At 40.6% G+C, this 27,531-nt stretch overlaps 1 protein-coding gene across 2 annotated transcripts in view; it reads left to right on the top strand.

The window, feature by feature from the left end:
* The window catches only part of furina (furin (paired basic amino acid cleaving enzyme) a), a 114,064-nt gene that overhangs the window by 74,034 nt on the left and 12,499 nt on the right, over positions 1–27,531 (top strand). For both annotated transcript variants that reach the window (XM_083901191.1, XM_083901192.1), the window contains exons 7-12: positions 10,955–11,043; positions 15,596–15,768; positions 19,230–19,442; positions 22,303–22,403; positions 24,281–24,384; positions 25,694–25,811. In XM_083901191.1, coding sequence (XP_083757317.1) covers positions 10,955–11,043; positions 15,596–15,768; positions 19,230–19,442; positions 22,303–22,403; positions 24,281–24,384; positions 25,694–25,811 — 798 coding nt within the window. The remainder of the gene's footprint in view (positions 1–10,954; positions 11,044–15,595; positions 15,769–19,229; positions 19,443–22,302; positions 22,404–24,280; positions 24,385–25,693; positions 25,812–27,531) is intronic.

Raw genomic sequence — 27,531 nt, 5'->3', positions numbered from 1 at the left:
TTTTTTTGTTTTTTTTTTTCCCTCCTTTCCAGGGTTTCCTCTGACTCGTCTTGGGACGATTTCCAAATGTGAATTCTCTGGGTTAAGTCTGGCTAAACTGGCACAGTGTTCGGCAGAAACAGTAGCTCTCCTCTTGCCTCATGATTTAAAGGACAGGTAGAGGATATGAATGACACGATTCAACGTGTGAAGCTCAATTGTTCATTCCATTTATGTACACTACTGTTCAAAAGTTTGGGGTCACTTGGAAATGTCCTTATTTTTGAAGGAAAAGCACTTTTCTTCAATGAATATAACATTAAATTAATCATAAATACACTCTATACATTGTTAATGTGGTAAACGACTATTCTAGCTGCAAACATCTGGTTTTTAATATATGTACATAGGTGTATAGAGGCCCATTTCCAGTGTTCTAATGGTACATTGTGTTTGCTAATCACATTAGAAGGCTATTGGATGATTAGAAAACCCTTGAAAACACTTCGTGCAATTATGTTAGCAAAGCTGAAAACAGTTTTACTGGTTCATTGACTGAAACAAAATTTGTTATTATTATTTTGAAATAAAAATAATTATTTCTAATCTTGTCAATGTCTTGACTATAATATAGTCAAGACATTGACAAGATTAGAAATAATATTCTCTATTAATTTTGCAACTCTTTTAAAGAATAAACGTTTGAGTTTTAATGGAACAGACAGAAAGAAATTGTATAGATTACCCCAAACTTGAACGGTATTGTACATAAGGAGGTGGATGAAAGGACCTATTAACAGTACTGCAAACAGCAGACCCAGCATCCATCCTTCTGTACTTCATATTCCTCCCTTTGCCACGCTTTATAAACATCCCTAGACCTTTTTGTCCTGCGAGCGTCCTCATTTGTACACCGGCAGAACCATTAACGGACTTAAGAATGAGGAGCCCACAACAGTTGTACAGATTTACCTTTGAGATTCGAGACAGCGAATGCCACTTTTCCTTGGCCTCAAGGGCCTCGGTGAGTTTAAGTAATTAAGCTTATGCGAGGTAGAAAAACCAGTGAGTGAATGATGCTGTGTTTAAATATGGTCGATGAGTGGGAGATGAAAGAGATCAATGTATGTTTTCCACAATATGTAATCACAGTGCCAAACCCTCTATTAAGTCGTGCTTTTAATAGAACGCCCACTTTCAAGTTACTGTCTTTGTGTTGAAGATTTCTTAGCAAAACCAGTTTGATATTGAGAATTTGACGTGGTTGTGGTTTGCGCTCTTGCCTTTGCAGCAAGAAGAATCGGGGTTGTTTGTGACCCGGTCAGAACAAGGGTCTTTCTGCATGGAATTTGCATGTTCTCCTATTATAATAATAATAATAATAATAAGTTATTTCTGATTCTGATCAGAAATTGTGTCCAAAATTCACACTTTAAATGTTACGAGCGCTGACCGATCCCAGCTTTAGAAACTCTTTCATGTTTTTTCATTGAACACGGGCCTGTTCATTGAAAACAGCTTGTAACTGAAGGGTTGTCGGTTTAAATCCTGTGATTGGTCGAGGTCTGCGGTGCCCCACGAGCAAGGTACCCAGCCCCTCATCAAACCTGTACATCTACAATGTCGTTTTAGAGGCAGATATGATAATGTATTTTATAAAGTAAAATACTTAATTCTTCAGGAAAAGACTAAAAACTAACAGTTTTGTGTTTTTGTCTGGTTTTTGTTGAGACGTCAGAATGAGCTGCAACTCTGACGCCCCCTAGTGTCTACACTGCGTGACGTTAAGTGAAGCTTTTGATTACTTTTAATCCTTATCTTGTACCTTGAATCTGAAGGCAGAAGAGTGCTAGGAGGAGTTCTTTCAAATATCACATGTGGAAATCGTCAAAATTAGGTTAGCGGCACGGGTCCAAGAGACGTTTTTTTTTGTTTGTTTCTCCTGACGCGATACACGTGTATAATAATTTTCTCTGGCGCAGTTTCACTGGCTAATTGGTGCGCGTGCAAACATAACCAGTTCTAAAGTTTCTTACCACTGCCTTTGTGCACAGCTCCTCTTCTTTGAGGATAAGATTGAATAAACCTTTTTTCCATCTTTGCATGTTCACAGATACATCAGCATGACAACAGCATGTCTCTGTAGCTGGTCTCCACGGGGAGGTCGTTCAGGTTTTTCCACAGCGATAATGGTTCTGCCAGCTGTCAGTATGAATACCGATCGCGTTGGGTCTCTGGCACGCGGCCAGCTCTAGTTGCTGAAACCCGAGTTGTTCTGGCCGTAATCGCTGCAAGACCTCACTGAAACTCGCTCTTCTCCTTATTTTTTCTTTTTCTCCACCATAATCTCCCATTATCTCCATGACATATGACATGGGAATCCAGGGGAGTTTCGCAATTTATCAGTTGGAAAGAGGAAGTTGTGAAGTTTCTTTGAAAAAGGACTCTCTCTCATTTCTTTTTTTCCAGCATTTGATGTTTCAATCTGTATTCCTGTGTGTGTGTGTGTGTGTGTGTGTGTGGAGGGGATTAGTGGAACACATGAAAGTGTTTAAAACAAAAGGCACATGATCATAATGTAGCTGCTGTTGTACAGGGGGAAGCTGATGCATCGTGGTCGTGTAGCATTTAGTCTAAACACAGACTGTGTGTGTGTGGAGGAACTGTAGGTGGGACTGACACTAATTGACTGTTTCTCCACTAAGTTTTGTTGTGGGCTGTTGGAAGTTATCTGTAATTTGGCAGGTGGATTCATTGCACCCGAGTGTGCCTTGTCTAGACGCACGTGTGTGGGACTGCCGTTACATTAATTAGACGAACGTCGTGACGATGCATGTGACAAAAGAATAATAGCTTTTGTCTTATCTGGCAATTTATCCTCGTGACAAACGCAAGAGATATCTCCTCTTCATTTCTTTTCTTTTGAAAACCACTCGAACGATTGACTTCAGGCTTGGCAGATATATTTTCCAAGGAACCCTGGGAAGTGCGGTGTGGGCTGAAAGATATTTTTTGAAAGACCCTTCAGGCTGGCTTCTTTGGAACAATGCCATGATCTGACTGGCACAGTTTGAACAAAGAAAAGCACAGCTACTTGTCTTATAAATACTTGAAAACTTCCTGTTGCCTTAGTTGCCACGATATCCGACTGTTTGACAATAGTTACCATGGAGTTCTTTACTTTGTTCAGATGGGTATTGAGTATTTGTTGAATCATTTCAGATATTATACAGTACTGTGGAAAAGGCTTAAGCCCAATTTATACTTCTGCGTAAAGTGCTCTGCGTAGGCTACGTAGAGACTCTGCGTCGACGCAGAGACTGTCGAAGAGCCTCTGCGTAGTCTCCGACTGCACGAAATATTTTTTAAGTGTCCGTCACTCCGTCAAGGGACTACGGAGACAGCAAGAGCTGCGATTGGTCCTCAGGACAGGCTGAGCTAAGCTGCTCTGTGCCGGCTCTCAGTGCGCTCCGGTCGTCCTGACAGAGGCGGAGCAGATCCCCGCCAATAACGCCGCTGCCGAACTATAAATACGTCATATCTTAACACACACAGCACATGTTTAGACTCTAAATGGCCAATTTCTCCCCTCAAATTATCTTAAAACTGCGTTCCGTGACACAGAAAAGTGAGAAACGGCCACTTTTTCAACAACAACAGTCTTTCGCTCCCTTTCTTTCTCGGACGCCATTGCTCACTGTAGCCAGAAGCACAACAACCTTGCGCAGCGACCCCTACTCGGGCGGGAAATTGCAGCGAGTGTCCGTCACCACGACGCAGAAGTATAAATGCTCGAGGCGTCTCCGTGGTGACGCAGACGGATAACGCATACGCAGTCGGAGAAGTATAATGTGGCCTTAAGGCCACCACTGGATTTGTGTTTTTGTTAATGCAGGTAAACGCGTTTCCATGACGACTGATCGGAAAAACACACTTGTGATGTCGTGTTAACTGGTGCTTGGGAAATAAAAATTCCAAAGAGTGACTTTGATCAAGATCCCAAGGACAATCACATGTCCAGATGAAGAGCGTTCTGCAAATCAATCTCTTACAAGTTGCCCTCCCGTCTCAAGCTGTGTAAGCACATTCTGTCCTTGAATTTAAAGGAATTGGTCCTGGAAAGTACTGAAAAACGCCTTAAAGATTCATTGAATTTGATGTCAACCAAGTTGTAGAAACCCTGGGGCTACAACTAACAACAATTTTCAGAATTCAAGTTTCAATGGTATGTTTGATATATTGAGCAAAGAAACCAGAAAATATTCACATTTAAGAAGCTGAAAAATCAGATAACTTTTTATTTATTCTTACACATGAAAAATAACACCACCCTGGCTCTCTTTAAAGCGGGAGTGAAAGCCTCATTAGTGTACGTTTTTTTTACTGTCCAATGTTAACAAATATCTGCCAGATTTATTGCACCAGGATCATTCCAGACATGTTTGTATGAGTCAAACTCGTGTAAGGCTGACTTTCAGTCACGTCGTTCTAATCCCAATGTCAACGATCACAGATCTTGTGTATGAACAGAGAAGCTGGTGGCGGCGCCCTGAGACTTTTTGCACAGCACTGTGACAAAGCAACAGTGACCATGTTTGTGATTAATGGAGGTGAATTTCTCAGTGCATTTAGGATCAAGGATCTCTGTAGGGCCAGTTTTTCAGGTTGTCACTGAAGCTATGAGGCAGATTTTTTTTACCGCTGTGGTTGTTGAAGCCATTTCTTCGTGTGTCATTGATCAAAAATGTAACTTTTAATAACCTTTTCAGCATAATGTCAGTCGATCACAAATCTGACTGGTGATGGGAGAGTTTGACCAGCAAACAATATAAAACAATATAAATATGGGCAGAGCCTTTTATTGAGTTATATGTTGCATACAATATGACGCATGAGCGACTCTCTCCTAAATTATGCATTCAACAATTTCTCTTGTGATCCCGCCTACTGCAACTTTAAACCATTTGTCTCTCTCACCGTCTTTCCACCTACATAACTGTTGGTATTTTTAGTATGATGATTTTTAATAATAAATAAAACATGGGGACAGGGGGAAAAGGCTACAACTCATATCTTTTAGGTCATATCAGAGTTTATAGTCTTCATAATCTAATTGTTTAGCCATATTTTTGCCATTACAAAGCCCTATTATTTATGTTCCCTTTTCCACTATGGTCCCGTCTCAGCACGGCACAGTTTAGGTTGGTTTTCCACTGCAAAAATAGCTACCTACTCAACGTGGGCGGAGTCATCACTGCACGGCTGCAAGAAACTGCGGTGACTTTGTTTTACACACGACACACACTGTGTTAAATATTGAGATTTCAGAAATTCTGGAAATGGTTGGAGATTGACCCACATTTTTAGGATTGTTAAAGGGATACTTCACTGATTTGAGTGTGGCTTTGTATTGCTAGAATAGCAGTAGTATTTTTTAGAAAATGTGCTTCCCTCCCTCAGGTTTTCCCTGACTTGTAAAATGATGTGTTTTGCATCACAGTAGGGCACATTTTCAAAAATGGAAAACAGTCTTTTTAACCCATCTACAGTTCACTATTGTTCGACTTGATTCTGTCGACTTGACCAATCAGTGGCCGGCAGTCTGACAACATCACGCATAGTATTGCGCCAGCTTGCTTGAAACTTCGCCAGAGCAGGTACTAAAATAAGTACCTGGTACTATGCTTGTGGAAACGCAACTTAACCTGGCTAGGCGAGTCGAGCCGGTGGAAACGCGTCATTAGTGTGACTTGTTTCAAACTGGGCAAAAAAAAAATCATGCCATGCAGATCTTTGTTGATGCAGAAAACAGAAAAGCAGTCGTGTTTTTTTGGTTGAAGCTCCTCGTTCCTGCTTTGCGCTCTCACCTCGCTCGCCCTCCTCTGAACTCTGGGCCTTGAGGTTGAATCCAGGTTCGGTTTCATGTCTTGCCAGTCTCATTAGCAGAAACACGTTCATGCAGAACAAAACGAGGACATTCAGTTATTGTCGGAGGAGCGGCTGCTCCCTCAGGCGTCTCTTTGTGACTGAACATCCTCTTGACAGTCGAACACAGGGAAAATGATTCTGCGTTTTCACCGTTTTACGTTCTTAACCCCCAGTGTGATATATTTATTGATTTATTTTTTTATATGCAGAGTTAACCAATTTTATTTGGCCTTCAGAAAAGGCATCAACATAACCTTGGACTCATGTGCCGCTCATCAATAGAAGCTGAATTTTCCACCAAATCTTCCTGATATTCAGAGCATGTATTTTACTTTTTACTTATTTGAAAGAAAAATATAAAATGCTCTCCATCCGCTACATCTGCGTTATCTAGGATTATCAAACGAACACATTCTATTTGACACCGTAGCTCTCTATCAAAGCTATAATGGTAGCTGCCAACCACCGTATACCGGGGATTGCAGGCAATCAAAGCAGCTCCGGCTGGTTGTTTGTATGAGTTTTTCCAGTTGAATTATGCAGAGCCGCGTTTGAAGAGTCATGTATCATCATGACTGGAGCCTCCATTGAGTCGCATTCTTCAAACCGCCGACCTCCTGTGTGTCATCATTAATTAGTTAATGAGGGGCAAAAACTGTTTCCATCAGCTTTCATCTCATTTTTGGTTGATGTGAACCATGTGTTCGTCTACCTCTGCCGAGCACATGCATTTTTAATAATATTTAACCTAACATTTGTGACTCGTTTGATTTTTGCCTGTGTTTTCTTTGTGAGTTTTTCATAAATGTGGATGTTGTTTGATGGGAGTGCAGTCGTTGTCTCGCAGATACGCGATGACTTGGACTTTGATGTGGTTTGGTACATTTGTTCCTCGTGCTACATCTTTTCTACATTTTTGAGACCACAATTAGAATTAGTGTTATTTGCAGACACACACACACACACCAATTAGTGATGGGGAAGTAGACATTTGCATTTAACCCATCCTTTTTTACACACCAGTAGTTAGACACACAAAGTAGGCGCAGGAGCAGTAGGCAGCAATTATCTGTGCCTGGGGAGCCATGGTGATTAGGAACCTTGCTTAGGTGCCACCCCAGTCCTTGACCTGTCTCGGGATTTGATCTGGAGTCCCTTAGTTTACAAGCCCAACTTCCTTCCACTTGTCTATGGGCTGCCCAGGATGTATCATGATGGTGCATAGCAGTTACTGCAGTGTCTCACACTGGTCACAGTGACACACGGTGTCATTTTAGTCTCCATTATTCCATCTACAACTGTCAAATTCAGGAATAACATTGACTCAACTTACTTTCACACCCATTGAGTAAAGTAATATTTGTCGTCAAACTCCAGTCTTGCTCATCTCTGCACTGTTCCAGTGCTGGAGAAATAAATGTGGTTTATTTTGGGTCAAAATATGAATTTGGTGATATATCGTCATTCTTCCTCGTGCAATACGATAAAGTTCACAGTGGGATAATGATAATAATAAGAGATGCTTCGTCCATGTTCAAATACATAGACTTTATGAACTTTGTTGTCTTAGTTGTGAATAAATAGAGAAATCCTGCACTTTGAACAGATGCAAATGAGCTATTTAGCTACACTCTGGTTCTGTACATTGTCCCTGTCAACTAAACTGATAACCTAAACTAAACTTTTCACAGATGTTTTGTTTTCTTCAGTGAGACAGATATCATGCCGTATCGTACGGTTGTCTTGCGATATATTGATTATCACAGAATCGCTGTATCGTGATATTATTGGTATCGCGGCCCACGTATCGTGAGGTAACCCTGTGATTCCCACCCCTAGTCGGTGCATTTTGATTACTGTGTTCTACCTCTGTTTACCAGACTGTTCACCTGCAGTCAGCACAAACTTGCTCAAACATGATTCGTCAAAACAACAACAACAGAAAAGTCGATGTCCTCCTGTCCCCAAGGCCTGTCCCTGTCCTACAGTCTGTGCACATTCACCTGCACAATGTGTTTATAGACATTATCGTAAACCCCACATCCTATTATGAAGTGTGGGGTTATGAAATGGGAAAAGCGTGATTAGTTTTCCAAATTAGGCACTTAACTGAATCACCACCGTGTTTAAAGACTCCTACTATTATCATAGCGTTGTTTTGCTACACAAATTATGAAAATCTTGTTTTGATGGTTTAAACCAGCCCCCCCATTAAATACGATTTAACCTTGAAAGTCATTTGCTGCACTTAGGGTTGTTGATTGGATTAGCACAGAGCAGTCGTGCCTGCAAACTGTTAAATGAAACTGCCTTTATGTTGGCGGCTGTAAGTCATGTTGAGTAAATAGCAGGGAGCGAGCTGCTCTCACATCAGAATTCATTCAATTTGATGCAGCGATGCGCTCTTCTTCTTTTTTTTTTTTTTTTTCCCAATCGTATTGACCCGAACAGTGAGTGGGAGCAGTAAAAGGATATCATCTTGTCTCCACTTCATCACTCCTGTGAAAATTGCTCCCAGAATGCCTGATTATGCAAGAAGTGCTTGCATAATCAGGTTCAGAAAACCAAGGGCCTCACCCCTGTAACAGCATTTGTATTCCATGAATCAGTCGACCACATAAATGACTTTAATGGCGGTGTCGGCGGGAAGATTTGGACAAAGCCAAAGTTGATAACAGGAGGTGCGGGCCAGTACTTGTCTGGCATCTCATAACAGACACCTGAGCTGCTTCTTATCGTGATAACAATCCACACATTGATCCTGCAGAGATGGAAGTTTGCTCTTGTGTGTTTGTGGACTTGAACGCGGTGTCAGTCGTCCCAGTTAATCCACATTATCACTCTGTCTGTTGATGCCAACGAGTTCTACGTGAAAGTAATCGTCGGCGGCAGAAAATCCATTCGAAAAAAAACCAAAATAAAATGACAACATTAACGCGCTCGACTTGGCACGGCAGTCAAAAGAAAACAAACTCTCATGCTCAATTTTAACTGAAATTAAATTAGCATGCCCACACTTTTGGAACAAAGTAAGAATCCAACTTTATGGCTCTTAAAATTCCTTTTTAGTATGGAGCCAAGCTTTACTTGACTCATTGAGCTGATGTCCAGTGACAGCTCAGAGACGCGGTGCCAATGTTGATTAGCCTCCGCCTTCTCAGCTCATCACCATGTCCACAGCAATCACCGAGGACTGGCAGGTGAACACCAGTCTCTGTGTCTAAAGGTCCAATTATACAAGACTGTGCCGCGTACGATAGGAGAAAACAAATATTGCCACTGTAAATGTGCAGTACTGATGTTATGAGCAGGAGGTAATGTCACACCTTTTTCATTGCGTGTTGTTATGGGGTCTCAGAATGTCCTGTGCACTAAAAATAGCGATTAATAAGCTGTTTGCTTGGTAGTGGCAGAAAGTAGTTGCATTTACTTCCACTGAAGTCTTGCTATTTTGCAAGAAAGACTTTAGGCAAAGAGCGAAATAAGACCACGGTTAATATCCGTCTGGCATTTCTGCGACGGAGACGCGAAAGGTCTCCGATATGACTTAGAGGTAACCTCTCTCCCCCGTGGATTTTAAAGTAACCCGATGCATACATAATGTTGCAAGTTTTCAGTGTGGATCAGCTAGAATAGATGGGACTACGAGCATTAGCAAGCTCAATGGGGACATCTAGTGGTGTTCAAGGATAGCATATTTGACTTTGAGCAGAAGTCGGTGAGTCAAAATGGTGGGTGATCACCAGCATTGCAGAACATTACAATACACTTCAGCTATAGTGATTCACGAGATCGGTGGTTCTCAAACTGCGGTATGTGTACCGCCAGTGGTACGCGAGCTTCCTCTGGTGGTACTCGGAGGAAAATCACAAATACTGTTCTACTGCATATAATCAGGGTGATTGGAGTGAAGCTGTGGAATTTTGCAGTTTTAGAACAGTGCATAGAAAATGAAACAAATAACAAGATAATAATAATAGACCTCACCTCATCTCTTGCTCCATCTTAATATAATGTCATTCTCTTAGTGTCTGAAGTAACTGCGTTACCGGCGTTGTGCGTTTCCGTGACGACTGACCGGGAAAAGACCACACAATGGTGTGTTAGAAAACCTATGTCGCCTTCAGTTTGCCAAGTTTGTCCATTGTGGGATACTTAACAAAACAAAACAAAAAATGTGGTGGTTCAAAATGAAGGCATCTTCAGGTCCGACCCAAGTAAAAATGCTAATACTGGGGTGATGGAAAAACAACAATTCTTACACTCCAGTGATTTTTAGACTTGTATAAAATGATTTCATCTAAACATTACACCGTGGACCTTTAATCCTCATATTGTGATAATAGAGTTTTTCCCAGCGTCTTATCAGGAGACGCTGTTCACTGGCGATGTGGTGTTTTGATTGCCGTGTCTCTGCTGTGTCTGGCTTCTCTCTGCACCTTGACTGAAGGGTGCGAGTGCGGCGACGGTTTCCTCTGAAGTGGAAATCCTTATTTATTGTTGTTTACTGGTGTGGAATTGCGTCGCAATCCTGTCTGAGAATAGCTGCATTCCAGTGGGGATTGTGTCATCGTTTGAAGGGCATGTGGAGCACGTATCCGTGTGGCAGACCACGGTGATGCACCTGACTGGAATGTGATGATCTGCACCTAGCACGGTGTTTTTGTTTTTTTGTTGGATTCCTGTGCTTCACCTCTTACTTGAGGCCTGATGAAAGACCCATTTTGAATCTAATTCCGTGCCATCCCATGTGTTCTGTGTCATCCAATTTCCCATTTTACCTTGACTTAATCAGGTCCTGTAGGTGGAGCAAGGTCAGGCAGCAGATAATGAGTCCTCTCAATGACGGAATGTTTCAGATTTGCTTTGATGAACCAAAGCCTGAGATTATTTTCGCATATTTTTGTAGACGGAGACGAAAACAAAGAAGTACAGGAGCACATTTATTTAAAACAACCTTTTGTTAAACAAGACCTGTGGGAGTGTGTATATTTACACATAGATGTGTTAAAGTATTAAAATACGCCTCTCGATCCTCTCTCTCCAGGCATGGAACACGTTGTGCTGGAGAAGTGGCTGCAGTCGCCAACAACGGAATCTGTGGAGTCGGTGTGGCCTACGATGCCAAGATTGGAGGTACGGTCAAATAAAAATAAGTGGGGGGGGTTCTTTTTTTAATATTTACATTTTTATCTTCAGGGGCAAAGCTTAACTGCATCTCAGTTTTCTGTCTTTACTGCCAGGACAGCTGAAAGTCCTGCTCTGCAGAGCCAGCACTGGTGTTATTTTCAGTCAGTTTTGTAGGGCACAGCATGTCACAGAATATTTCTGTGCATCACCGCAGTCGCGATGTGGAATTGACTCTGCACTGAGTATATTGGTTTTGTGAAGACTAGCAGGATTTCTTTTTTAAAAGAAAAGGCACAGTGATATGGAGAGAATTTCTCTTACTGTCAAACACACTGTTCTGAGTTTGTACCGGCTGAACAAAATTGGCAGATATAACTTTCTGCCCACTTATAGGATGATTATATCCATCCATTTTCAACCGCTTTATCCACCACGAGTGCCAATTTCAGCTGACATAGGGCGATCGGCGGACAGATCGCCAGTCCGTCACGGAGACAAACAACCATCCACTCAATTTAGAGCGTCCGATTTACGTAACCGGAGAACCCGGGGAGATCATGCAAGGACCTTTTTCTGTCTTCTTAGATATATATGAATTATAATGAAATTAAACACACAATCACAGCCCCAGCTTAACACAGGTTTAAAGTATCACACTGCACCAATACATTCCATTATATTTTGTCTAAAGCCAGTAAAAGGTTTTTGGTAGAAGTCATCACAAATGTCTATATATTGTTTTTTTTTGGTCATGGCTGGTGCCAGTCTTTAAAGTAAATTAGCACATCCAGTCCTTGAATTTTAGAGAATTGGTGATTGGTTATCCATTGTATAAACCCCGGGAAAAAGAAAAATTGATAACAGAATTTTAGTGAAAGTCATAGGAGAAAGCGAGGAAACACCTTTGCACTTTCTTTACTCTCTCGCTCCTCACACTAATGTGCTGTCCCTCCACCTCATTGTTGTTTCAGTGAATGCACAGCTTTTGTTAAGAGGTTTTCATTTACTCTGCAAACGGGACATGGCTGTAGATTTAAAGAAAAGAAAAGAAACACCGAGTCTGAGAACGCCAAAGTCTGCTGCTTAACATTGTATCCACAGATTTAGTCTTAGTTTAGTTAGTTAGTTTATTTGTTTTAGCAGAGACGCACACCGATGCACGGCTAACTGCCCGTTTCAGAAGAGATGCACAAGACGAGAGCGGTGAAAAATTGTGAAATATAAATTTGTATTAAAATTATTTAAAAAATGCGGTTTTACACCCGATGAGTTGTAATTCTGCCGACCAAGAGACACACGTTATTTCTGCTCCCATCCTTCATATGTAGCTTCAGTGGTTTATATGCAAAATAGATTTTTTATTTGCATACAATTTTCATAGTAAACAAGTTGATTTATAATTTCCTGAATCCTCACAGCGTTTCTGAAATTAAAGGCATTTGATGGGATTTTAGGATTAAAATGAGCCGCTGAGTTTTATTTGTTGGACTTTGAGTGGGTTGAGGGTGTGGTGCTCCGTCTCATTACCGGTCTGCTTATCTCGAGAGCCTCCGAGCTTCCTTCGAGCTGTAATAAAGTTTGAACTAACCCTGTCAGAGTAGTCTCATAACTCCAGGCTCTGTTGAAGGTACAGAGTGGGAATTCACCACATGGCGTTCAGCTGTATTAACATAAGAAGTGGGCCGTGTGTTGCCATGTAGGCGTTAACAGGAGACAGATTGGTGTTGTGCAAACCTACACAATGCATTAATTTACACAGTTTAAGGTCCGGTGTGTTTTGGAATTGAATATACAGCTCATAAGTGTATGATCACTTTTAAAATAAAAATGGTTCCGTTTTATTCAAGACGACGTCTTGTACCACCATTATTTCTGTTTCACGGTTTGAAGTGGAAGATGACCACATTGAACTTAAATTTGTCCCTAAAAAATAAGCAAGAGTGCACGCGAGGGCAAGAGTATCCAGAAGAACGGAAGTCCACAAAGTGTTTTATTCTTGGCTGCACAGTGCAGCACGGAGTTCTACACAAACTTCCAGAGGATTTACGTGTCCAGTGGATACATTTTATATACGACGGAAATGTGCCGGCTAGCGTCGGCAAATGATGGCTTTTCCCAAATGCTAACTGCTGTTAGCTGCTGGAGCCACAGTGAAGTTGACTTAGTTTCCTGTGTCTCATTTGCATTTAATGAGACAGACACTCAAAAGTGAGCGTTCTGCACAGGGCTGTTTTGGCAGGTGATTGAACTTCTATGGTGCTTCATCCTTAAGGTATTTTGACCAAAGCATGTCACAGTATAATTATATAATATAAAAGTCAATCATTTCCAATTTTTAGGTTATAGTTAATAAATTAAAAGTTTTCTAGTTTTTCAGCTTCAGTACTTTTAATATATGTTCAGCCCTTTTTCTTTAGTATAACGTAAGCACAACATAAGCACGGGTCTGTTTGACAGTACAGGGAAAAGGAGTTCAGATTTCCTGGCTGATAACTGATGATGGAATGTTGCTGATCTAATGACAATGCATGACAACTGCAGTAAACTTTGATTTACTCCCTGCCAGTGGATTTTGGGATAGATAGATTGTTTTGGACAGAGGTTCTTCAGTTGCCCTCTCTCAGCAGGCTGCCATGGAAACAGTAGCTGCACAGTGCCAGTTTGATGCCTTTGGAGGACTTCAAAGACACAGTGCTTGGATACTCTAACCTATATGTTGCAGCATGAAGTAACCTGACCTGCACTGCTTCAAATGTGGAAAGAAAAGTTGTTGGTTTTTTTTTTTTAGTGTCCTTGATTTTTCACCTCATATTGTTGCAGAGGGAGAAGAAATGCGAGAAAAACCTCTGAACTTTAAGCAGAAATAATTGGTCAGGACAAGTGTGCTTTTCTTTTATCTCTTGCACGCCACTTCATCTGCAACCACTTAAAATTTAAACCTTACAAATGAGCCCTGTAGTTGAAAGCGTGCCATTAAAACTCGAGTAAGTCCGGTTTAATTATTTAATTTAAATTTAAATACACTCAGGCAGCTGCACCAATTTCATCAAGACATTGTAGATGAAGACAAGACGGCTCTTTCTCCTGGGGCAGATACGGCTCAGTAGACGGAGTGGCTCATCCACTTCCCATTGCTTCGATCTCTGGCTCCTCCACTCTGCTTATCAATGTGTCCTTGGGCAAGTTATTGAACCCCAGTTCCGTCCCTCAAACCTTCAGTGTATGAATGAGTGATACAAAAAAGTTCTGCGTATGTATGAAAATGTGTAGTGAGTGAGCGGCAAAATGAACGTGAAAATACACAGATGTGTTGATTTCCTGTCTTGTGAGATGGGTTTAAAGATACATACAGTAGGTGCCCAAATGTGAAGCGGGTGAAGATAAAGCGGACGGCAGGTTTATTGATTGTTAATTGGTTTATTGACAGTGAAACCGTTCCAAATCCCGCACTCGACCTCTTTAGGGACATTTTTTGGACAGATATTGTAGAGTTTCATTGAGGGCTAGAATGATTAATCAATTATTAATTGATTACAAAATGCATCGCTAACTATTTAAAAAATAATAGACTTATTGATTTACTATTAAAATAATAATGTTGTGCAAACAATCGCAGTCTTGTGATATAATACTACGGTTATTGTATCGCATATCATATAATGGGAGTTGGACTATTTGTTTAGCTATTATTTATTAGCTCAGTTTTGCTACATACTTCCATTCAATCAATTTTTCTTGAGATCTGAGATGATTGACATGGAGTCTATAACAGCACCAGGGCGGATGCACAAAATGATGAACACAGCTTGTGCATTTGAACCGCAGAACAAGTGTGTAAATAATATGCAAATCAAACCTCACCACGGCAACAGGGCCGTGTCCTTAAACAGGCAAACTCGGCTGAGAACTGCAGACTTGCAACACTACACCTACATCACTTTAGCTGTTTTTAAGAGGCAGGCCATTGCTGATACAGCAGTACATCAATTTACTCTTATGTTCCAATTAAAACCTACTTTTAATGATCCTGTGTGAGAGAATTTGTGACATCTAGTGGTAAACCTGCAAATTAGACAGAGCCTCCTCCACCCTTCCATTTACCACGCGTTAAGGAACTATGTTGGCCCTCACATACTGTGCATGAAAGAATGTTGTTCTTCTTTATTTGCTGCTTTGTCCATTGTGGCTGCCTCTGAAAGCAAAGCCTTTGCCTTGAGTTCATCATAAAAGGTTATTTCAAGGCTAGAAATGACTGACGAATGATAGTAGTACATCAGGAGAGAAAAATCCCTTTTACCAGATATAATTACAGTTAAATAACCGAGTACCTAAGTAGGTCCTCTAGTAGATAATTAGGCCAGAGATTCATTTGTGTTATTTTAGTAGTAACTTAGCGAAAGAGCACCGTTTAAGTACTTGCACAACAACTGGATTAAGCCAAAGGAAATGGGTCTTAAATAAAACTAGCCCACTGGCAGAGAGCTTCCCTTGGACTCGGAGTTCATTAAATATTAAATCTCATTTAAACATTTGAATGTTATAAATTTTCTCGCTGTAGGTGTGCGCATGCTGGACGGCGAGGTGACCGACATGGTGGAGGCCCAGTCTCTCAGTCTCAATCCCCAACACATCGACGTCTACAGCGCCAGCTGGGGCCCGGAGGATGATGGGAAAACCGTAGATGGACCTGCCAAACTTGCCAAAGAAGCTTTTCTGCGTGGAGTGATGGAGGTGCGTGCATGCGTGTGTGTGTGTGTGTGTGTAACAGAGATTGTTTACCGCCTGTGTGTGTGTGTGTGTGTGAGACTTCCTTTCAACAGGACATAATTGAAATGTTCAAGCATGAGAGGACACAAGCGGGCAAGAACAAAGCCACGTTTGACCCTGACAAATATGAATGGAAAGTAATGTCCCTGTAAAAGGCCACCACAAGGAGAACAGTAGAAGCGCTGACGGACTTTACGTCCGAAGATTTGTTGTTCAATTATTCAATGTTAGTGGAAGGACACTTGAACTGTTGGCTCATCTTTTAGCTCTCTCTTTTCAGTTAGTCAGCAAGATAGATAGATAGATGGATGGATGGGTAGAGTTTTACATTGGTAGAATCTAGCTACATTTCTAGCAAGCTAGATTCTTAGGTAGGCAAGTACGTATGTCGAAATATGTGGGTCGGAGTTAAGTACGTGAATACATGCAGCAGGGTAGGCATGCAGGTCGTTGGATTCTGTAGATCAGTGGTCCCCAACCACCGGGCCGCGGACCGGTACCGGTCCGTGGGTCATTTGGTACCGGGCCGCACAAAAAGAATAAATAACTTGAATAAAATAACCTTATTTCCGTTTTATTTATTATCGGGCTCTGAACAATGTTTTATTTTGAAAAATGACCGGATTCCCTCCGTTACATCCGTCTATGACTCACTCTTGACCCATCCCGAGGGAGATCGCTGGCCAGAGTGTTTGTAGCGAGAGCCGCTGCAGAGATTTCTCTCAGAAAAGAAGTCCCCGCTGGCAGAACATTTCAGTGACAAGGAGTGAGTCGCAAAACTCGCTTACTTGTGCGACGTATTCAGCCTACACAAAAATAAGTACATTAACTAATGGCCAAGATCGCAGAGTTCACTCACTCGCACTCGTTACTCTCTCTCTCCCACCCGCTCGCTCACCAGCGCTCTCGGCGCATACTGATTTTGATGAACAACAAACAAATGTTGAGTGCTGATCAATAGTTTTGTGCAAGCAAATTAAGGTCCCGACTCTTGTCCCAAATATGACAGGCTTCACTTAGCAATTGAAACAAATATATAAACATTAATGAAACGTTTACAGCTGTTTTGTGTATCTTATTTTGAAGGCACGTTTAAGCGTTACCATAGCGACCAGAGAGCGTTAGGGGGCCGGTCCGTGAAAATATTTCCTGACATTAAACCGGTCCGTGGAGCAAAAAAGGTTGGGGACCGCTGCTGTAGATGCATGGGCAGAGAGATACGCAAGGTATGGAGATTAAATACTTAGGTAAATACGTAAGTGGATACGCGGTTCGGTAGATGTATAGATCGGTAGATGGGTCAGGACAAATATGCGTAGATGGTACATGTATACATAGATTCATTAGTAAGTGAATGCATAGATAGTCCAATACTTGGTTTGGTAGAGATCTAGGTCTGTGAATACGGGGCTAGGTACAAATATACGTAGAAGGGTAGTTGGTACACATACAAATGTAGGTGGGTAGAGAATACATGTATGGAGATAATTGTTAAATATGTAAGTGGATACATAGGTAGGTAATATATGTAGATAGATGCTACATTGGTAGATGTTTTTGTAAGTAGATGCATAGAGGGATTTGTCAGATCAGCAGATGTACTGTATGTATTTAACAGACAGACTGACCAACATCGTCATTGTTTTACAAAGAATTTCTGTAGCATTTCTACCCGACATTTCCCGCGTACACGCTTGACTCTATACGTTACAGTGTAGTGTGGGATTTAATGGATTTAATTAGTTGCAAACGAATGAATCAGCGTCATCGCGTGTCGAGCTGAAAGTCATCCAGAGCGGAGACGCACTGTTGTGCAGCGAGTGTTTGGTTTGCAGCAGTCGTCTAAATCCCCGGGACTGTCAGATATGTAAAACAAACAAGCGAATAGATTAATAATAAACCTACAGCTCGCTCCTCACGGTTCTCACATCTGTTCCTCCTTATATAAATACATCCATCAAGCTCGTTACAGACCAGTAAGATTCGAGTCATGTTCCATAAAGCTGATTGGAACTGCTGACACTGACTCCTCAGATAATTGCCACAGTGACGGTGCTGTCAGATGGTGGTGTGGGTGGTGCGTGGCGGGGTTTGATCAATGCAGAGAGAGAGGAAGAGAGAGAGAGTGGACCACTCAATACAATAAAGTGGCTCTTAGATGGAAATTATTGCACTTCAAAGGATGAGAGAGGTTGGATGATTAATTACAATGAGCTGCTGTTGTGGTGTCGTCTTGTGTTGCAGTGTTGTCATGTGATATTTAGCCGTTTCTCATTTACTGAGTGACCACCCCTGCCCTGCGTGATGTACGCTGGGTTTGAATCGGACCCTGTTGAGATGAATTTCCTCTCGTGTAATTGGGATCCCCGTTAAGATTGAATGAGATTTTCTTGTTTTCTCGATCAGAGATTTCAAACACGCCACCACATAATATTAACTTATAATGAGTTATTTCTGTCTATTTGTGTTATCACTTCATCCCACAGAGTGGGTGTGAAGTATTGTTTTTCCTGTCTCTGTCTGTTTGTTTATGCTTCCACACTTGCACTTACTAATATGACCAACAGAGGCCGCCGGAGGCTTGTTGCATGAATGGGGTTTTTATTTTGTTCCTAATCAAAACAAAAACACTTATTGAAATATTGTCAGGATTATTGTTATTGAGATTACTTGATAGAATATTGTCATATCATGTTAAGCTCTAACCCTACTGAACAGTTATTAGGGTGAATTCTAATTCCTTGCTTAACCCTCAATCTCAAAAATGCGCGCTCCCGCTAGTACAAGTGCTGTCCCGATTCTCAGAAAAATTAAGTTGAGGGCCGAGTTTAAGGGCTGTATCGCCCTCAATATTGAGATTTTCCGAGACCACCCTTGGGAGCAAGGGCTACCCAGAATGCATTGTGTGTTTTCACATAACAAAGATGGCGCCGAAAGCAGCGAAACAAGTACGCTACATATTAAATATTTTCTTTGTTAATAGAGATATAAAAATTATGAAACCATTGTCATTGTTGCGTAACATTCATTTTTATTTTACGATCTTTTGTCAATAGCCGGCCGGTGCGGACTAACGATCGTTTGCTATGGTTTACTTTTCAATAAACCGTGGTGTGTGGTAACTGTCAGCTGAATATGTCCGTGGTTGTGGTATTTGTATGATTATCATGTTATAACTAACTGACAAACGGATCGTAATAAATAATCGTGACGTAAATGTGTTCTTCTTTTTTGGAGTTGACCGAGTGGACGCAGCTTTTGCGTTATTCCGCCCCCCACATTGATCTTGATTTCTGGCCTTCAGGTCAGTTGAGTTTGAGGCCCCTGTTGTAGGTCGTGAATGAAAGAATGAATGAATGAATGAAAGAAAGGCTCTGTGATAGTCTCCCTTTGTGATGGTACTGATTGTGCCGTATGTTCCCCAGGGTCGTGGTGGTTTAGGATCTATCTTCGTGTGGGCATCTGGAAATGGAGGCAGGGAGAAGGACAGCTGTAACTGTGACGGCTACACCAACAGCATCTACACACTGTCCATCAGCAGCTCCACGCAGAACGGCAACGTTCCCTGGTACAGTGAGGCCTGCTCCTCCACTCTGGCCACCACCTACAGTTCTGGCAACCTCAATGAGAAACAGATTGTGAGTTATGGATCTATCTGCTTTTTTCTGGTCTGTGAGATATTGGGATTCCATCATATTAGAATCGTCAATATCAGCTTAGCTGCTGCTGAAGTTTGCACAGCTATTTTTCATAGGACAATTTTGATTTCCATTCTCTTTTTTCATTTGGAAGACCTACTAACAATTTGATCGCGACCGACACATATCCAGTGTCAGACCCGATTATGAACATCGGGAACAAAGAACAGACATGTAGTGTAACCTAAAGAACAGAGATTTGGTGTCTAGGACGCTCCACGACCCTGGAGAGTCTATTTTCCTGCCGAGTTCAACATCTACGTCATGCTGGGACGTTGACCAATAGATGATGCAATGCATCATACAGACATAAACATAGTGAAGAGGGAGAGGGATAATGCTGCTGCTGCTGTTAAGTGGAATAGTGACACTGAAGAACGTTTCTTTGAGGTTTTGGCAACTGTGCCTTTGCCTCCTCAAGGGACTACCACGACAGAGTTAAAAAAGCCAAAAATGTTGGCAAGAAATAGCAGAGGCACTTGTGCAACTCAGTGAGTAATGACTGGTAATGAAGATGATTGACATCCCCCCGATGACCTATGAACTCGAGCAGCCAGTCCCTGGAACAAGACGTGACAAGACCGATCCAGTGCCACTCGGGTTGATAATCTGGCAAGGTTGCAAACATGAAAAATAGAAAAATATTGTGTAGTCTGATCTGATCCCGACACGAGTGTCATCCCTAACCTTATCCATAACTGGAATTTCCGCATCATTTCTTATCAGCTGGTTGTCCCCGTACCGCCAAGCATCACCGTCCGGTTGTCCATTATGAGAAGAGTCAGTACGTAACGTCATTCGTAAAATCTCAATGCTGATTGGTCTTCACATCGACGCTAATTCTAAATTTCAAATTTAACTTGACGATTGGTGCTAGAGCTGCAACTAACAATTATCATAATTAATTAGCTTTTGATTATTTTCTCCATTAATCGATGAATCGTTTGGTCTGTAAAATGTTAAAAAATGTTGATCAGTGTTTGTCAAACCTGGAAATCACGATGTTCTCGAATGTCATGTTTTGTCCACAAACCAAAATGATTCAGTTTTAATGATTTCTTTGTTTATGTGGAGCAAAAAAACAAAGAAAATATTCACATTTTAGAAGATAAAACAATCAGAAATCTTGTTTTAATAATAAGAAAAAGCTTCAAACCCGTTATCGATGATCAAAATAGTTGACAATTATTTCAGTAATCAATTAATAATTGATTAATCGTTTAATTTCAACTCTAAATGGAACTAATGTGGGGTTGTGCCGTTGACACAATTTGCAGTGAAATTCACACTTGCTCGCGTCCATACGTTGACTTTTTGTCCTAAACTTAACTAGTTCCTCAGAAACATGGTTCTGCCTCATTAGGACCAGGTTTTGGTCTCCATAAGGATTACTGGTCCTGACAAGGTCAGTGTTTTTTTGCCAGAAAAATATCCTAAAGAGGTAACAAATACTATTATATATATATATTCATATACATACACACACACACACAAGTTTGTCTCACTGTTTTTCTGGGGGCAATAACATAATTCACTATGTATTTGCCAATCGCACATTCCGATTACATTCCTAACCTTAAATCTAACCTGTCATAACAATCATAAAACCAATTCCAAACCCAGAATTATTGGTCCCTCCACATGTGTTTGGACACACGTACACACAAACACACACTCTGTCTTTTCTGTCTTCATAATGGTTGCCATTAAACAGCCAGAAGAAATAATATGGACAGCTCATGACATCTCTGTGACATAGCGTAGCTGCTCCTGTAATGCTTTATTGCTGCACTCGCTTAATTGTGCTGTCACTTGTAAACTGGAGGGGGGGGGGGCATGTGATTAGACGGAATAAAAGAGAGCGGTTTGCACCTCAGGGTCATGCAGAAGCGAAATATGTTAACGTTTGTTTCTTTTTTATTTTTTAGACTCAAATTATCCCTCTCTTTCAGTTTAAAATAGGGGGGGGATATGAGAAGCTCCTGAATGCGTAATTCTGCTGTTGGAGTCATTTCTGCAGCCAGTACATCTATTATTCTGTTTAGTCTGGTAGAAGATCATTTACTGGAGGCTCTGCACTGGTCAGCACTTTGAGCTGACTCTTGATTCCAGTGCTTTTTTTCCTGTTAGTCATATTCAGTTGCATAGATTTACCCCCCTGTAGGTTTTTATGAAGCAGGTGGCTGAGAGCTAAATGTCTTCTTTTTTTTTTTCCTTCCTTCCATGCGGTGTGCTAATTTAAAACACCCTGGTTCTCCTCCTCTTCCGCGCTTTATATTCATGCATGTGCTGATATTCCACGTTGGATCTGCCCAGTTCAACCTCTCAGCCTCTCTGCTGTGGGTCGTCAAGGAGATCTGAGATGGAGCAGTTGGATCTAAAGAGTTGCATGAAGACCGAGGCAGAGCAGGAGTTCCTAGGTTTTTCCTGCTCTGATATTTCCAGTTGGTCACGGGGGGGTCATGCTGCTCTTAAATTCCTGCTTTTTCAACCATTAAGTGAGAATCTGCCCCAAACATATTCGCATCTAAAAAAAAAAAAACGTATATATAAAGAACAAGCGATGAAATAATGAGGGAAATGTTTATCTGTTTTTTAGTTCTAGCGATGGACCAAAGTTGTTAAAATTAATTAACGGAGGAGTAGGTACGTGTCGTGCAAGCGAAGTAGAGTTAATTTATTTCAACCTTTAGCGTAATGAAAAAATAATTTAAGGTGAATGTGTCAGGAAAATTTATCTCCTTGTCATTTTTTCTTTTTTGTTCTCTGTGCTGTTTTATGCCGTGTTTATCTTTCTCAGGTGACGACAGACCTGAAATCAAAATGCACAGACTCCCACACAGGAACCTCTGCCTCTGCGCCGCTGGCTGCCGGGATCATCGCTCTCGCCCTTGAGGCAAAGTAAGTGCTTATCACAGATTTACCTCTGTTCTATTATTCTCTTTAACTGCACAGTCTCCTTCTACCATCACCTTTTTATGCTTTTGTTGTATTTAAATCAGCCACTTCAATTGAAAATAAAGGACAAAATGAAACATTTTTGTGCAGATTTTTGAGCTAATTGTTCTATAGAACAGAAAATGAGGACCTTTTTCTGCGCAGAGCTGCAACTAACGATTATTTTCACGATTAATCGAGTAATTGTTTTGTGCATAAGACATCAGAAACCGTTAACAAGTCAGTCTGTCAAACCTGGAAATGGCGATTTTCTTGAATGTGTCGTTTTCTCCATAAACCAAAATGATTCCGTTTTAATGATTTCTTTGTTATGTGGAGCAAAGAAAAAAGAAAATATTCACATTTAAGAAGCTGAAACAATCAGGATCAGAACAATCAGAATTTTGTTTCAATAATGAAAAAAGCTTCAAAACAATTAATTGATCATCAAAATACTTGACGATTCATTTAGTAATCGATTAATAATCTAGTAATTGTTTCAGCTCTAGGTTGAAGGTTAAATTGGATGACGTTCTTTGTCCCAGTATAAAAGCACTAGTTGGTCATTGAATACAATGTGTTCCCCTCCACTACAGTAGGTGGCGATAGCCCCCTTTCAGTTGTATGGAGTTTGCTTAGAAAATCGACGCACAGATTTGAGTAGACGCGTATTTCACGTTGGCCACGCTGAGGAGCGTGAATGGTGCAACACCTTTCTGCATCATTTGCTCTGTTTGCTTGGGTTAAAAAGGTTTAACAAAAACTGCTTCATACAATAAAAAAAATAAAAATAAATACAAGACTAGGTTTATCTTCAGAGACAGATTTAACAAAAGACAAAGCTTGGAATAAAGTCAGTGAGGAAGTCTGTCGACCTTGTAAATTTTTAAATGTCGTGTTTGTTATTTGTAACTACTTTGACCAATATATGTGAAAAATGCACATTCTTCATGACCCCAGCTTTATTCTGTCTTCTTCACATCCATGCATTCTGAGCGACAGTCAATCTCACTGAAATTCTTTTCAGCATAATTTCCATTGGCCTAACATGTCGACATGTATTTGGAAAAGTCTATAAATTACATTTGCAAATGCAAGGTTTTACATCATATATTCTTCACGTAAACATCGCTTTGCTGCACGTGACTACGATTAAAATGTTTACAGTGTAGTTTCACTATAAAAAGGTTCATTGTTTACTTCCAGGCGAGTCAGACATGTCGGAGTTCAAGTGAGTCACAGAGGTGACGCTCATGTGCATGTTCAGGTTCAAGAGATGGCATTTAACACTTCTTTGTTTTTTTCTGACTTTTCAATCCTCACATTTAATAAGCTACAGTTAAAGAGATTTGTGATGGATGTGTGAAGTCTCTGTGCTGCAAAAAGTGTTTTCCATATTACATTAAACATCTTCCCTGCATTTTCTTTTGTTAATTGCAAGTTTCCTTGCCGGTGAAGAACATGTCAGTTTCACACACTGCACACTGGATCTGCTTTGCCTTCACCAAAAGCAGTGAAGCAAAACCCCACATGAACCTCCTGGAACCCACCACCACCACAATTCCCCTCCAACCGTCATGGCTGCCGACAGAATAAACACAACATTTTCATGTTTTCTCATCACGGCGCATTTTGCCTGAGGACAGACAGTGACTTCAAACACATGTTGACTTAAGAGTCAGTGCAATTCTGAGAGGAATGTAAATCCTGATTCATTGTTTACTGTTTTAATTTAATCAGGCGTCCGCCTGCAGGTGAAGACTATAGGATTTATTGTTGCTGGAGACGTCTGTTTTATCTGAGGGCCTCAACTTTGTGTGTGTGTGTCTCCACTCTTCCAGTAAAAACCTGACCTGGAGGGATATGCAACATCTGGTTGTGCGAACTTCTCACCCTGCCCACCTGCAAACTAACGACTGGACAACCAACGGGGTTGGACGCAAAGGTACAGAACCTCCTTTACATGATCTCATCCGCCCTCTGCAGCTGCTGTGGATCGTAGCGTCGTTCATCTTCCAAATCAGGCTGTCGGCAGGTTGTGGTTTCATTATATGACACTTTTAAAAGTGTTGGAACCACAACAAAGTGAAATTATTATTATTCCATTTTCTTATTAGACTTTTCCTCCCCAACCAAACCACTTGATCGCCTCGGTTTCTTGTGCTCTCAGAGATTGATAGATAGATAGATAGATAGATAGATAGATAGATAGATAGATAGATAGATAGATAGATAGATAGATAGATAGATAGATAGATAGATAGATAGATAGATACTTCGCTCACTAACAAGATAGAAAGATACTTTGCTAGCTAACAAGGTAGATAGATACTTTGTTAGCTAGCAAGATATATACTTTGCTAGCTAACATATAGTATTTGCTAGCTAACAAGATAGATAGATAGATAGATAGATAGATAGATAGATAGATAGATAGATAGATAGATAGATAGATAGATAGATAGATAGATGGATACTTTGTTAGCTAGCAAGATAGATGGATACTTTGTTAGCTAGCAAGATAAATGGATACTTTTTTAGCTAGCAAGATAGATGGATACTTTGTTAGCTAGCAAGATAGATGGATACTTTGTTAGCTAGCAAGATAGATGGATACTTTGTTAGCTAGCAAGATAGATGGATACTTTGTTAGCTAGCAAGATAGATGGATACTTTGTTAGCTAGCAAGATAGATGGATACTTTGTTAGCTAGCAAGATAGATGGATACTTTGTTAGCTAGCAAGATAGATGGATACTTTGTTAGCTAGCAAGATAGATGGATACTTTGTTAGCTAGCAAGATAGATATATACTTTGTTAGCTAGCAAGATGGATAGATACTTTGTTAGCTAGCAAGATAGATAGATACTTTGTTAGCTAGCAGGATAGATAAATACTTTGTTAGCTTGCTAGATAGATAGATAGATAGATAGATAGATAGATAGATAGATAGATAGATAGATACTTTGCTCACTAACAAGATAGAAAGATACTTTGCTAGCTACCAAGGTAGATAGATACTTTGTTAGCTAGCAAGATATATACGTTGCTAGCTAACATAGTATTTGCTAGCTAACTAGATAGATAGATAGATAGATAGATAGATAGATAGATAGATAGATAGATAGATAGATAGATAGATAGATAGATAGATAGATAGAGCTTTTAAAAGGATCCACAGCGATGATGTCACTGTCATCAGCTCAGCCATCACTCACATCTCTGTCTATTCTGTTCTCTGTCGCCCCCTGCAGTCAGCCATTCATACGGATATGGTCTCCTTGATGCTGGTGCGATCGTGTCCCTGGCGAAGACGTGGAAGAATGTGGGGCCGCAGAGGAAATGTGTGATCTCCATGGTCACTGAGCCGAGGTTCGTACACAACACTTAATACACACACTCTGACATATCCGGAGGAATTCATCTCAAGGCCCTGGTTACAAGTGTCTGTGCACATTACAGCTGTTTGTTCAAATCTAATTAATGAATAATTAGTTTGGATGGATTTACACGCAGCCCACGTCGCTTCCTTCTCAACTGAATGTCATTGTGTTCATGCAGGAGGTGAATCAAACTCGAGCTGCAAGTGCTGATTATGTTCATGAACAATTAATCTGTCGGGTATTTTCTCAAATAATTAGAGTAGTTTGTTTGGTCCGTAAAATGTCAGAAAATGATTTGTTTCCCAAAACCTTGCAATGATGACATTTCTCCAATGTGTTGTTATTGTCCTCAAAACCAAAATGACTCCGTTTGAATGATTTCTTTGTCACATTTAAGAACCTGAAAAATCAGAGGGGTTGTTTTTAATTATAAAACAAAACACTCAAACTGATTTATCTATTTAGCACTGCATAAGATGTCACAAAACGTTAAAAAATGTTAATCAGTCTTTGTCAAACCTGGAAATAATGAGGTTCTCGAATGTCTTGTTTTGTCCACAAACCAAAACGATTCCGTTTTTAATGATTTCGTTGTTTTATGGAGCAAATAAACCATATAAATATTCACATATAAGAAGCTAAAACAATCAGAAATCTTGTAACCATGAAAAAAACTTCAAATCGATTAATCACCCCCTGCTGGATACTGTGTCAAGTTTTCCCACCTTCAAACAGTATATTACATTTCACAAAGTGAAATGTTTGGCCCGTGCTTACAGGATGTGTTTTCATATGATGTGTCAGGCTGAACGTGAGGAAAAGGCTGTTTTAAAGTCCTTTGTGTTGCTGTGATTCCTGATGATGTCATCCATGTTCGGGGTGGGTGGGGGTGAAGGATGACTAATGAAATGCTGGCGTGTTGCCTCACAGGAAATCTAAGAATCAGCATTTTTTGGGGGGAGTTTGACTCGTATTCAAAATTGAGAGAGCACCTTGCTGACGTTAAAAACAGGAAATGTGCAGCAGCACATAGAGAACGAGCCTAAAACATAAACTTATGGTGAGAAATAATGTCAGTAAAATATAATTTTCAATTATATTTATTAATTTTACCCTAAAAATAGCAGCTGAAATAACTTGTAACTCGAGTAAATGGGCAGTGAATACATACTTTGTCTGTATAGATAACGACGCACAGTGTTTGATATTAAGTGTGTGTCTGTGATTTAATGGAATGACAAACAGCGTGCGATAAGAGAGATTGAAATTAAATGGCTTTGTAATTGTATGCAGGTGTAGGAAACGCTCATGGAACAGCGACGTGTCATTTCTATGCAGCAGTGACTCATTACATCTCCATAATTTTGACTGTGACTGCCGTGTCGTCCTCGCACACAGGAGGGAACATTTAAAAAGGAGAAGTAATCATTTGTCAATTTAAATTCATTGTTTCCTCACAGCCGTTTCATTCCTCCTCCGCCTCCTGGTGTCACCGCGTCTCAGTTGGACGTTTCCTGTTTTGTTTTGTTTTGTTTTGGGTTTTTTTCTGCACGTATGAAGCAGATGGTTGGACCGTCTGCAAAAACAGCAGTCGTGTAAACTCCGGTCTGGAGAGTAGGGTGAGGTTGATTGTCATCGACTGATTGAATCATGACAGACGCCATTTTAGGAGAAAATTGATATGAGACATGACAGGAACGGCTACAGGA

The sequence above is a fragment of the Microchirus variegatus genome, assembly GCF_963457635.1.
Source record: "Microchirus variegatus genome assembly, chromosome: 14".
In the NCBI taxonomy this organism is placed as follows: Eukaryota; Metazoa; Chordata; class Actinopteri; order Pleuronectiformes; family Soleidae; genus Microchirus; species Microchirus variegatus.
This window is presented reverse-complemented; position numbering and strand designations above follow the sequence as displayed.